Source organism: Vulpes lagopus, chromosome 1 (assembly GCF_018345385.1).
Source record: "Vulpes lagopus strain Blue_001 chromosome 1, ASM1834538v1, whole genome shotgun sequence".
NCBI classification, from domain to species: Eukaryota; Metazoa; Chordata; class Mammalia; order Carnivora; family Canidae; genus Vulpes; species Vulpes lagopus.
In genome coordinates, this window is record NC_054824.1 from 141,899,360 (window position 1) to 141,913,609 (window position 14,250).

General features: G+C 42.2%; 1 protein-coding gene across 5 annotated transcripts in view; it reads left to right on the plus strand.

The window, feature by feature from the left end:
* KATNAL2 (katanin catalytic subunit A1 like 2) overlaps positions 1–14,250 on the plus strand; it is a 76,607-nt gene that overhangs the window by 23,408 nt on the left and 38,949 nt on the right. For all 5 annotated transcript variants that reach the window (XM_041763440.1, XM_041763420.1, XM_041763456.1 and 2 more), the window contains exon 2: positions 11,797–11,867. In XM_041763440.1, the coding sequence (XP_041619374.1) occupies positions 11,803–11,867 (65 nt within the window). In that variant the 5' untranslated portion in view covers positions 11,797–11,802. The remainder of the gene's footprint in view (positions 1–11,796; positions 11,868–14,250) is intronic.

Below are 14,250 nucleotides of genomic sequence, written 5' to 3' on the forward strand. Positions count from 1 at the left end.
TCACGCTTCATGCTCTTCTAGACCCTCTTAGAGTTTTGGTGACAATGAATTTTCTATAATCTATGTTTCTCCAACTAGTACATGATTGTATTTATGCAATATAGCTGATGGGCATAAAGTCTCCAAAATGGGTTCAAGGAGAGAATGTGTGACTCCTTCTACTTCAACGATAGAGGTGTTTTTAAGTACCCAGGTCCACTGTTGGCACAAAATTGTCATTTTGTGGAGATAGGCACACTGGGAACCAGAAGACATTTGCATCTTAGAATTCATTCAGTGTCCAGGAAACCCAGCTGCTTCTGCTCCCTGGGGTGAAGGCAGTGCTTCTTGCTTTGGTTGGAAAGAGGGTGGTCAACCCAAAGCAGAAGTGGTGGGTGACTGGCCTGTACCCCGGGTAGTGGCAGCTCTGGCAACACCAGTAGGGACCTCTTTCAGCTTGGCTGATGGGGCTCCAGACCACTGCAGCTTCTGGACTCGATTTTGTTCACCTTAGGTAACCTCTGGCCCGAGTCCAAGTTTTCACGAGTGCTTTTAGAATCTTTTTTTAAGTCCTTTTTCCCCGAGTGCAGTAGCTGAAGTTTTCACGATCTTTTGCTTCTTCCTCCCCCCGCCCCCTTCCAGGACCAGACATAGTTAAGTTTGCCTCCAAAGGCAAGTTGGGTGGCTCCACATCATCATGCAGATCTTTTTTTTTTTTAATTTTTATTTATGATAGTCACACACACAGAGAGAGAGAGAGAGAGAGGGAGAGAGAGAGAGAGAGGAGAGAGAGAGAGGCAGAGACACAGGCAGAGGGAGAAGCAGGCTCCATGCACCGGGAGCCCAACATGGGATTCGATCCTGGGTCTCCAGGATCGCGCCCTGAGCCAAAGGCAGGCGCCAAACCGCTGCGCCACCCGGGGATCCCTCATCATGCAGATCTGCCTCCGCTTCATGGAGGGAGCCCACTGACTTTCTATCCACATTAGAAGTTTTAATTTTCCCTTCCTGAGTCCTTGGGTTGTTGGAACTTTTCTCTTTCACCTTGGGCAACAGACCTCCTGCCTACTTTCCTAACGTCTAAGCGGTCTAGACTTTGCTTGTTTTTGTCTGATTTGGTTTTCTGGAGCCATGCGCTTTTCTTTTTTAAGGAATCTGAAGCAACCTCTCATGGAGGTGAAAACTTAAGGATGCAGTGATCTTCTTTCTTTCTTTCTTGACATCCCTGCAGAGGGCATTTCTTCTTTGTGTTATCTCAGGATGGAGGTTTTGGGCTTTCCTCCCTGGTGTGACTTCTGGGTGACCAAAGCATTGGACTTCTCCCATCTTTCGTACCCATTAGGAGTTTGTCCTTTTGGAAAGATTGATGCCCCTTCCCCTTGGAGCCACCAAGGTGTTGTTCTTGCCTGGGGCAACCCCTCCACCCCCGCTTTTCCCGAGGGGCATCAGAGTGGTTTTCTCTAGGCCTCTGGCATGCAACGTGGGCCTGCACGGGGCATCTGTGCAAATCCCCAGACAGTTCCTGGGACTCGCAGATGACGGAGGGGACCTCTTGGAACCAGAAGGTTCCTGCTTTGAGGACTACACTGGAGCAACACTGTGGCTCTTCCTTGTTTCCTCTCACACGGCTTTGGGACACTGTGTGGGGCCTGTGGAGCTTGGAGGCTTTTCTGCATTTTTCTTCTGTCTGTGCTCAGGACAGTCTGATGGGCTGCTGGAGGCTTTGCAGGGTTGAGGGAAGTTTCCCTCCATTCTGGCCTCATGAATAGTGGTTCCAGGGCACTTTGGGGAATCCTCAAAGTAGGGCTCAGGGTCTGATCCACGGGATCTAATCCACGGGAGTCAACTTCTCCTGGATCACAGCCCTGGCCGGGCTGAGGATGTGCTAGTGTCTGTGCAGGCAAGTCCTGCTGCCCTGGGCCAGGTGGATGGTCTCAGTCTCTTCAAATCTTGCTGCAGCTTCCGTAGGTGGAGGCTGGTGGCTGGGCACCTCCACAGATCCAGCATGAGTGGGTGCCCCGACCTCACCACCACCGCCCGAGCCCAGCTTGCATTGTGCCTCCTGCCTTGGGTGGGCCTGGCACCGGACCGGTGCACTCAGGGGAGCTGGGTCTGCGGCCTGGGTGCTCCCGGCAACGTGGCTTCTGGTCCTCGGGGTGTGGACCCACTGCAGCATGCAGCCCTGGAGGAAGGAGGCAGTCTGACCAGATCCTAGCCCCAGAAGTATTCCACGCACCCTCCGCTGGGGGGCTGTGAGCAGCACTGCCTCAATGAACAGAACTCCTGTGGGTGGTTCCTGGGCCTCCCCACCCTGCCTGGGTCCTGACAATCATCAGTGACCAACCTAGTGCCTTGTGCCTGCTGTTGACTATCTTAATTGTAACCTCGACTTAACCCAACAAAATGAGTTGTAGTCCCCGTTTTATGGCTGAGCAAACTGAGACTTACAGAGATTAAATTAACTTGCATGAGGTCACATAACAGAGAGAAGCTGTAATCTGAATCTAAGTAGCTTAGGTCTAAGGTGGAAGAATTGAGGCCTAGAGACAGGAAAGATTAGTCTAAAGTTGAACACTTTAGCCCCGTGAGGATGGTAACAGTTCCTACATCTGGCTTGCCCCCAAAGCAGTGTATGACATTCAAATACATTCTTGAATGAATGAATACCATTTGCTCTGACCACCTGAACATCCACAATAGGGCCTGAGTCATGTCAGCCTGAGTACCAGCTCCCCTCCCCGGCCCAATTATCCTTGGAGGCACTTGCCCTTCTCTTAGAAGGACTGCATTTTATTATTACTATTATTACCACTAAAAACAATCACTTAATAGTCTTAACTTAAAATGGCAGCATCGATTACAGCTCCTTTGATTAGGTCAGACCTGATTAGGTGCTAGTTAGATCTCCAGGAATGCATCTGGACAGACCTCTTGCCCAAATCAGGAGAGTTCCATCATTGTTCTTCCTTCATTTTTTTATATTTAAATTTTTAAATTTAAATTCTATAAGTATTTCTATACTATAAGTATATTATATTTCTATAAGTATACATTGTGAGGTATTATTCAACTTTTCCCTCAATTCTTTCCAGTTGTCTAAACATTATTTAATTTATATAGTAGCCTATATTTTCCCCATTATTCTAGGTTTGAAGAATATCCCAAGTCTCAGAATTTATTAGATTTAAGAATTCCTGACAGTTATTATTGTTTTTGATATTCTCAGTAGTATCAATGGGCAGTCCTAATATCACATGATTACTTCCTTAATCATAAATCAAGTTTAAAGAAATGATAGGTAACAAAGGGAATAAGTAAAATAAAAAACACCACATTCCCACAACCCAGAAACACTATGGTGTTAACCAAAATATATGGGCAGACACTCTTCCAGAACCTTTTCTATGTGTGTATATACAGATATATGCACACATGCATATTTTTTTATCAAAATGAAGTCATATTAAGTACTGTTCTTTAGCCAACTGGTTCTCTCTAACCAGGATCATGCATTGTATCTGGCTGTTGTATCCTCATGTCTCTCTGACTCAGCACAGCTTCCTCTACCCCCACCTTCTCTATTTTTTTATTTTTATTTTTAACGACACCAAGTTGTTTAAGAAACCATCAGAATTGTTCTCCAGAATACCTCCCCTTCTAGATTTGTCTGATTGCTTCCTTGAGGTCTCACCTGCTACTCTTTCTCTGGTGAATGAGGAGCTGGTTCTAAAGGCTTGCTGGGGGATCCCTGGGTGGCGCAGTGGTTTGACACCTGCCTTTGGCCCAGGGCGCGATCCTGGAGACCCGGGATCGAATCCCACGTCGGCTCCCGGTGCATGGAGCCTGCTTCTCCCTCTGCCTCTCTCTCTCTCTCCCTCTCTCTGTGACTATCATAAATAAATAAATAATTAAAAAAAAATAAAGGCTTGCTGGATTTCAGTTAAGTCCTTTGATTTACCTCATAGGCGATACCACAGACTTCACCTTGTGCACATCAGGGGACTGATAACATGTATGACAGCAGCCTCATCTCCCTATGATGCAGCTCTGCTATAAACAGAAAGTAACCGGCATAAGCATGAGCTTTTGAAAAAAACACAAATATCATAATTCCATAATCTAGATCAGTGTTGAATAACAATGGCATGGTATGGAAAATCTCCTGTGTCAGTAGACTTTATACTTCTCTGAAATCCCAAGTTCCATAACCGGTTCAGGATTAACAACAAATGCCTCCTCTCATGGAACAGTATTCCTGAGCATAGCTCACCAGCTCTGACTTTTTTTTGTTAAGATTTTATTTATTTATTCAGGAGAGACACACAGAGAGAGGCAGAGACATAGGCAGAGGGAGAAGCAGGCTCCCTGTGGGGAGCTTGATGTGGGACTCCATCCCAGGACCCCAGGATCATGACCTGAGCCCAAAGCAGATGCTCAACCGCTGAGCCACTCAGGTGCCCCTGACCAGTTCTGACTTTATATTAAATACAATAAGCGCCTTTCCTGGATCTGTAGCCACTTTTTTGGTAGTTCTAGTGCTTTGTCAAGTTGTACAGCATTTGAAACTTAGGAAGTTTCCTGGTAGAACCAGGAGGTAATCAGGAAACAAACAAAAAAACAAATTAGAACTGATGGGTATATATTCAAGCTTTTAAGTGAATATTAGATGCAGGGACTGTAAAATACAACTATAATAAAAACATTTGAGAGAAGAAATGTGTCCTTTTTAACTGTTTGTTTTTGAGATGGAAAGCTTAATGCAAAATTTGGATCTTATTACAGAAATTGAAACGAGCTCATGCAAATTAATCTCCATTGCACCCGTAAAAAAGAAATTAAAAGCGCTAATGTTGCATGTGGTGTATATACAGTAACATTTCCTAAATATCTTCTGGGTGTAAAACTAGGGATGATATTCAATGCTTCCTTTTCCTCAGGCTACAGTATCATAGGATTCAATTTTGAATTTGATAATGGAGGCATTTTTGTTGCACAATTGCCCACAAAGGAAATGAAGAAGAAAACAGCCAGATCATTGAAGCAGAGACAAATGAGATACTGCAGTTAGATGTTCACTTCTGGACCTCCTTTCTTTGGTAGACAGAAATTAATTGAGCATCTAATTGTGTCCATTTCAGGGGCACACCATCCTTTACAGTTTAAATTGACCGTATGTTGGTGGCCCATTCTTAGTTTTTTCATTGAGAAGACAACTCTCTATGCTAATTTGAATGGCATGAGTGTAAAGACGTTGAAGATCCAGTAAACTTTACACCCTTAATTAACAAATTCATGAGACCACATTCTGTGTTTCAAGTAAAGAGCACATCTTAAATATTTAGCATGAAGTATTTGAGTAGTATATTCTTACTTCTTATTTCTATTACTTCTTATTTCTATTACTATTCTTACTAAATTCTGAATTCGCATCAAAGTCATTTCAAAGAAAGAGCTGAAGTATTATTTTAAGGCCCAGAGCTCCCAAGTACAAGCTGTTTTGCCATGTGCTTGATACAGAATTCTAAATCACTAAACCAATGGGTGGCCCTCAATCCCCATTGCCTGTCATAGACACCAGGACTATTTGCCAAACTTTGTGATTCCAGCCAAAACCCCCCAGAAATACTGTTCACTGGAGTTGGGAGAGCTACCATTTTCTAGGAATGTAGTCAGACCCCTGGACAAGCCTCTCTGATAGGTTATTTATATTCTTTGAAGAATATGGTCAACTTTTCCCAGATCAGCCTAAGGATCCAGAGGTGCCTCCCCCACCAAGAATGAGAGCTTGGCCTTCTCTTCATGCTGCTCTACAGTGAGTTCACCTGGTTGGCTTTGGGTGACTTTGTATGGATCTTTCCCTCCCAGTGAAGGAGAACATTGCCCTGCGCCCCATACCTCCCGAGGATGGAGCAGGAAACCTGATGTCAGAGTGGCTCTTTGCCAAGGTGGTGGATGTAATTCCTTGACCTAGAGATTTTCCGATCTGTGAACAGCTGAACTCAAGTTGAGGTTTTGTTTGCTTTTTACTTGCCAACATTAAATTTAAACAATTCAAAAGTATACGGATTGACACTTATGTTGCTATGGCCCTGACCCTTTCCTCTACCCAGAGGTAATTACATATATAGGTTTTTACTCCTTACTTTTTCTGAGTGAAAGATTGTGGACATGTATTTCTGTGGCTTTCCACTTCATAATATGTCTTAGAATTAGTTAGATCTATATATGCTGAAATAGAAAGATTTTCAAGACATATTTTTAAGTGGAGGGGAAAAAAAAGCAAAAGCAAGATGCCCAACGGTATAAACAAAATGATTCCACTTTTGTAAATTCTAAAAGAGTTGTGCATACATATGTTGATATATTCGTAATCCCTTTCTGAACTATTACATGAAAAATTAAAAATAGTGGATAGAATGAAGAGTCTTTTAAAACTGTACTATTTGAAGTTATTCTTTGTCAAATTTAATTCAAGCTTGTGTTTTAAACTTTCTTTCCCTGAGTAGCACAATATTTGTGGGGGGGGGGCAGTGAATGAATGGAGAGAAAATGCGATGTCTTCAGAATCTTTCCTCGTCAGTGTATATAGAGATCCACCTCATTCTTCTTACGGGTGCATTGCTTTCCACAGTGAGCTTGTGCCGTGACTTATTTAACCACTAATGGACATTTATAGCCTATTTCTACTTTTTTAAAAATACAAATAATGCTGTATTAAACATCCTTGAACATTAATCATTGTGCATACATGGACTATTTCTATAACATAGTATAATTGATCTTCTATAGTGTAAATTGCTGAGAGTGGAATTGCTGGGTCACACAAGTACATGCATTTTTCATATTGATAGATTTTGCCAGTTTGCCCTATAAAAGGGTTGTACTAGTTTACATTTCCACCAGTTATATCTGAGTGCCTATTCTTTCACACCTTGCCAGGCCTGGCTATTATCTGGATAACACTTTCAAAATTTCTGCATTTAAAGAAATTTGGGATTCTTACTGAAAACAGCTTATTTTTGTCCATTGAACTGAAGAATTATTAATAATACTCAAGGTGGTCTCTTCAACTTTTATGTGCTTGGCCAATGATGACAAAACCAGAAAGAAAAGGTATACAGTAAAGGGAAATGAAAGCCCTCTAGGGGTTTTGCATCTCCTCCTCTGTCTGGCACAAGTGGCTTTGCTCACGCCGACTGAGCTCGCTTGCTCTGGCTAAGTCATCAGAGCACTTAAAGGCACGCCTCTGGCAGTCCCCCTGGCCTGTGGGACCAGGCTCTGCATCAGGGTGGTGGGCCGGCTCTCACAGTGCTGTGGGTGATCCACAGCTCTTCCTTCCCACCCTTTCCATTTTGAGTCACTCCAAAATGTTGCATGAAATGACTTCTACTTTCAGTCAAATCATTTGTTCATGTATCAGGGTACAAAAGTGACTCAAATTACTTACATTCATTTTAGCCTTCTTTTCTCTACCTCTCCCCATTTGTTTTTGGCATTTTAAAACAGCCTGATTCAAGATATAATTCACATACCATGCAACTCACCCCAAGTCTTTTTACAGAGATACACAACCCTCACCACTTTTTCAGATCCTCAGAACATTTTCACTACCCCCCAAAAGAAACTCTGTACCCCTTAACTGTTACCTGTTGCCAGTCTTCCATCCTCCCCTGCCCTCCCATCTCCTTTCCTTCTTTTTCTTTTCTCTGAACTCTATACCCAGTGTGAGGCTTGAACTCACAACCCTGAGATCAAGAGTCGCACGCTCCACCCACTGAACCAGCCAGGTGCCCCTCTCCCATCCCCTTTTAAAACCATCTCTCCCAAGATCTTTTTTCTGTGCCCCTAGTAAGTTTTCTGGTTCTTCCCAGACCCCCATCTTTAGGAAATTCAGAGCTATCAGCCAAACCCAGTTCAGGGTATACAGTCCTCAGGACCAAAGTAAAACGCTCCCTACCTAATTCTTCTCAGCATCCTACTCAGAACATGTATACCAGAGCATGTTTAGAGTAAGAAGTGCCTGCTTCCAGAGTGAAGGATGGAGAGACTCTGAAAGGCATGAACAAAGCAACTAACAGCTGTTGAGCACTCACTGATCACTGACCCTGCTATGGGCACAGCACCCCACAGTTTGCAAAACACTGTCCAGTTGGAAACAGCACTAGTCAATGTCCAGTGAAGTCCTTCTGAGAACAGACATGGCTTTTATGGCTTTTTAATTCAAATCCTTTTGTTCTGGAAGATCTCTATGTACAAATGAAATGGATCAGCTTCATTCACAGCCAGACTGTAACCATTGAGAAATTTAAAAAGCATGATCTCTGATGAAGCACACCACTCCTGGTGCAGCAGACAGACTAATTTTTTGAAAGAAGGCCAGACAGTAATTGCTTTGAAATGGCCACTAAAATGGTGGGATTTTAGATTTGAGGGGTTGTAAGAGACAGTATTCACGTGTTACTGTGTAACGTCAGCTAAGAAAGACTATCTGGTAACCACCATTGTTTGATTCTAGCAAATTTGGCACGCAGTTTTTAGCAAGTTAAAATAGTAGCTTCTCTCCGGTCTGTGGCTAATGTGCAGGGGGGGGAGTGGAGATTGATGAGGAGGGGGTGAATGCAGGGATATGACTGGGGGGCGTGCTTCTGATCTCAACTCTGCAGGCTTTTGAGCGAATCCCTTAGTTTATGTGGATCTCAGGTTCCTGAGACTCAATGATCTCCCAGTACCTTCTAGACTCTTAAAATTTTTAGTCAAAACCCCAAGTGTGAACTTGAGAATTTGTATAGTTAGAAACGTAACCTATCAATTTTATTACTGCATATTTAACAAGTGGTTATATTTTTATTTTGGGAACTTGATCTGGACTGAATTTTTTGATGATTATCATCACGTGCCAACAAATAATTTGGAACTAATCTGGATTTCATAAGGTGCTTCCCCTCCTAATACACTAGATGGCACTACAGGCAAGGCAAATCAAATTATAGAAGGGGGGAGGAGGGTAGGTTTTGACTACCAAAGTCAAAGTTACTAACTATGGTAAATTCGAAAGGTTTCAGTCTTTTTTTTTTTTTTTTTAATTTAATTATGATAGTCACAGAGAGAGAGAGGCAGAGACATAGGCAGAAGGAGAAGCAGACTCCATGCACCGGGAGCCTGATGTGGGATTCGATCCTGGGTCTCCAGGATCACGCCCTGGGCCAAAGGCAGGCGCCAAACCGCTGCGCCACCCAGGGATCCCGGTTTCAGTCTTTATTAAAAGTTCTGTGTCAACATCTTCGGAAGGATGAGCGAACATTGCCAGTGTTGAGTGTCATTTTGTGTAGTGGCTTCAAAGCTACTGTTACTGTGACCAGCTGTGAGACATTGTAGATTGGGATCCAATGCCTATACACACATGGTAAGGCAACAGGAGTTCCACAGAGCAATCCTAAGCCTTCTTTCCTGTCACATATTCTGAGACAACTCTATTGCGTTAAAAGGAAGGAAGCCTCGGGGGAATGGGAATGGGGGGGCAGGGGGTGTCAGTGACTCAGTACCTATCTATTTAATGGTGAGGAATATGATATGAGGGGCCTTTATTTTATATATTTTTTAAGATTTTATTTATTCATGAAAGAGAGAGAGAGAGAGGCAGAGACATAGACAGAGGGAGAAGCAGGCTCCATTCAGGGAGCCCAATGGGGGACTCGATCCCGGTCTCCAGGATCACGACCTGAGCCGAAGGCTTATGCTTAACCACTGAGCCACCCAGGAATCCCTATGAGGGGCCTCGAGAGGTGTGCTGCTGTTTGAAAATTAGCAATAAGTATGCACAAAAGTAACCAAGCTAAAAAATATATATATATGAGGCAATTATTCATTCCAAAGAAAATTTACGGAAATGGAAAAGAACTTTCTGACTCAGCAGTGAACATTGTTTACATGGTTACAATAATAAAATCACTGAATATTGATATAAGTGTAAGGGGAGGGGAAGGTGGGATGATGGATGACAGCTTAGTTCTCCTCTACCTTAACAGGACGTGACTAGTTAATACCTAATGTTCACATATCATGGAGCACTGGTATATTTAGAAATATGGAGGTGACTATCAGAAGAAACAACAAAAGTAGTGAAGGTTATTGCCTCTAGGGAGTGAGTAGGGGGATGGGGTAGCCAAGGGGGCAGAGGACTATTGTTTTTTCTTTAAAAATGTATAGTGCTATTATTCAACCTTAAAAAGGAACCAAATTTGGACACATATTGCAACATGATGAACCCTGATGACATGCTCAGTGAAATAAACTAGACACCAAAGGACAAATCCTACTATGAGTCTCCTTCCATGGGGTACCTAGTGGAGGCAAAGTCATAGAGATAGAAAGTAAAAGGGTGAAGGCATTATAGTTTAATGAATACAAAGTTTCAATTGGGAGAAATAAAAAAGCTCTGAAGACGGGTGGTGGTGATGGTTGCACAACAGTAGAAATGTGCTTAATGCCCCCAAACTCTATGTACAAATGGGGGAAATGGTACATTTTATGTTACGTGTGTTTCAGCACAATAAAAAAGCAATGTAAGAAGAACAATAACTTATAGTAGTGTTTGATTTTTAAATAACTGAATGCCTCTTTTCATTTCATTACATCAATTTTTTTTAAAGATTTTATTTATCCATTCATGAGAGACAGAGAGAGAATGAGAGAGAGAGAGAGAGAGAGAGGCAGAGACACAGGCAGAGGGAGAAGCAGGCTCCATGCAGGGAGCCTGACATGGGACTCGATCCTCGGCCTCCAAGATCACGCCCTGGGCCGAAGGCAGGCACTAAACCGCTGAGCCACCAGGGCTGCCCTCATTACATCAATTTTTAAAAAGCTTTGGATGAATGTCTGAAAAGTTTTCGTATGTGTTGTGAGCATGAAGTATTCGTGCATAGATTTTATGATACATTTGGGCCACTCAGGGACCTTTTTTGCTTTTATCCAGTTCTTACCTGTATTCTCTTTAGATAAAGATGTTAGCTAAGCCACTCTCAAATAAGGGAGGCATTAGTGAAAGTAGGTATTTTATGAGTACATTTCAGGGGAATTTGAGATATCTGATAACTATAGCACGTGAACACTGAATAAATGTACAGATGCATCCAGTTTGAAGAAGGACATTATTACACAGGAATTTCCCTTTCCGGGCACCCCGGGAGGCTTCTCCCTCTGCCTGTGTCTCTGCCTCTCTCTCTCTGTGTCTTTCATGAATAAATAAATAAAATCCTTAAACAACAACAACAAAAAAGAATTTCCCTTTCCTGCCTCTGCTACTCTTAGTGGATATCCTAAATGTTTGTCTATATAGTCCCCTGCCGAATGGCTTTTTGGAACTCATTGCCACGTTTGTGCTGGGAGTGAGTGGGGCTCTGAGTGAAGTGAGGATGTTACAGCAGGTTAAGTACCTGTGATGTCAGAGCTGATTTCTAGCTCCCGAGTTTCCATTTACCATCACTTTCCTTAACCTGGCCCAAATAAGAGTGTATATATTTGCTTCTTTGCAGTTATGAGTAATAAAATGCCAATTAGTTTGGCAGTAAGAAGTTGACTAGTAAAGTGCAATTCTAATTTCAATCACCGTACCTTCAGTTTACAATTGAGAAGGCAGCTCTAAGAAGGCGACAGTGGAAAATAACTTTATATATCCTTGGAGACTTCAAACTGCCTTCCAGCCTTTAAGTCACGCTTCTTGGTTTTGACGGGTTTCATTTACCTTCAAGGGTTTATCGCTACAAAAAGAGTGTTGTATCTCATCGTCATCCCATCTAAAATTTTCCTTTTTGTTCACAGTGCCAGATGAGGACAGAAGCACGACGAAAAAATCTTCTTATTTTGATTTTGCATTACTTAACACAAGAAGGGTATGTTGCATTATAAATATTTACAGAGATGATTCCTTTCTTTCTCTGACCTCCACTTTTCCAGATACACACTTATAAAATAGTTAATAGAATTTATTTTTTTAGAGCAGTTTTCTATTCATGGAAAAACTGAAAAGAAAGTAGAGAGTTCCCATATACTGGGAATCCCCTCACTGCAGCCAGTCTCCCCTATTATTGTCTTACATTGGGGTGGTGCATTTGTCACAACTGGTGAGCCAATCTTGGTACATTACTGTTAGCTAACATCCATACTTTACATCATGGTTTACTCTTGTGCTGTAGAGTTCCATGAGCTTTGATAGATGCATAATGTCATGTATTCAGCATTGTAGTATCATATCCAATAGCTTCGCCCTAAGAATGCCTTGTGCTCTGCCTATCCCTGCCCCCACCTTCAGCAACCCAGAGACATCCTTTTATTGCCTCATTTACATAGATATTATTCCCATTACACATTTGAAAACTTCATCAAAGCTACTGGGTTCCTGGGATACCTTCCCTTCCCCATTCAGGATTCAGGCCTATCAAATGAGGTTCCCGGGTCCTACGGCTGTCTATGTACACAGAGATAACATTGTTATCCCTCAATTCTCCTCCCCTCAAAATAAAGTTATCAAATTTACCTGATGACCTGTGCTTGGCTCTCTTTTCCTGGCAGTGCCATTCGATAACTGGCAGGGGAGCAGGGGAGGAAATTTGGAAGCATCTGAGTTTGGCTACCTACCTGATGCAGAAACATGCAAGCCCTTACAATGAAGGCTGCAAGTGTTCTGGGTTTTATGAGGAACAGAGCTCATCCACTATTTTGAGTTTCCTTTCTTTCCAAGTTTCAGCCAGGAAGAAAATATTCAGGTTCCAGGCTTAGGGCTTGAACTTTCAAGTTAGAGCAGCGGTTCTCAACTGGGGTGACTTTGCCTCTTGGGGGACATTTGGCAATGTCAGGGGGGGATTTTCACTGTCACAGTGGCACCTAGCGGGGAGAGGGCAGGGATGCTGCTAAACGTCCTTTAACTCACTGGACAGCAAACCACAAGAGAGCTATCCAGCCCCAAATGGCAACCATGCCAAGAAACTATTGGAAAGGAGAACTGTGAAAACAAAAAGACAAACAGGGAAAAGTCAGCATAGTTTATCCGTTCTCCTCAAGTGCTTACTGCCTATTTACAAAGCATGCATTTCCCTTTTATACCACGAGATGGCCCCTTGCATCTCGAATTAATGAAAATTCTACTAGAGTTGATCATTTTCCTGAGTAAGACCCGTTGGCTAAGGTACTTGTGAGTAGATAGTCAAGATGAAAAGTAAACTGTCAGAAAAGTAGACCCACATTTAACAAAATACTAAGAATCTGTCCTCACAAAGAGGATAGATTATAGTGGATTGGAATAAACCATCAGAAAAAGCTTTGTAGAGAAGATGATGTGAGCTGGTCTTGAAAGATGTATAGAATACAGATGACAGACATTCTAGGCAGGTGCACAGAGAAAGAAAGAAAGAAGCGGCATGGCCTAAGTGGAACAATTAGGTAAATGGAAAGACCACAGTTCGAATGTGTGTGGGAGAACTGGTGATTACACACTGGAGGATCACTGGTGCTGGTTCCTCTAAGACTATACATTCAGCTCTTTGGGCCTGAGTGCCATTAACAGCCTTTCCATCTCTCCTACTGTGTCTTGCTCATTACTGCTCACTCCTCTTCCTGATGTCCTGTCCTGTCACTCTGTTCCTTGAGAACCTCTAGTGGCTCCTCCTGCCAACCTTGTTAAATTCAGATTGCATTCAAGCTCAAACACTGTAGTAGGAACACACAGAAGCAGTTTTATTCCCCCAATCAATTAGTTTAGGAAATATGGGGCCTGTCAACATCTATTATAATTTTTGTTTAAGTCAAAACCATGGTCCTGGAAAAAGGTTCAATATAATATGATGTAAGTAAAGACTATAAGCAATCTATAGTGTGTGTTCCCATCTTTGTTTATATATATGCGTGTGTGTGTGTGTGTAGGTATAGATATATGTGCTTACAAGTGCATATATGTAAGTATATATGTATTTAGTCATTAAAAATGTATGGAAAGATAGGGAAAGACAGTGGAATTTTCTTTTGCATTTATATATTTTCTAGTTTTTTTTCTCAAAGCATGTGTTACTTTATACTAAACAAAAATTATTTTTTTTTTAAATTTTTTTTTTAAATTATTAATAAAAGCACAGATTTAGTTTTTCCATCTCTAAAATGAGGATTAAGAAATAGTATAGAAGCTTGGTGAAAAAAAAAAAGGAAGCTTGGTGAGCCATCAGTAAGTAAAGAGGCTGACTGTCATCTCTTTAAATGTAGCAAGGTCACTGGAAATAATCCTGG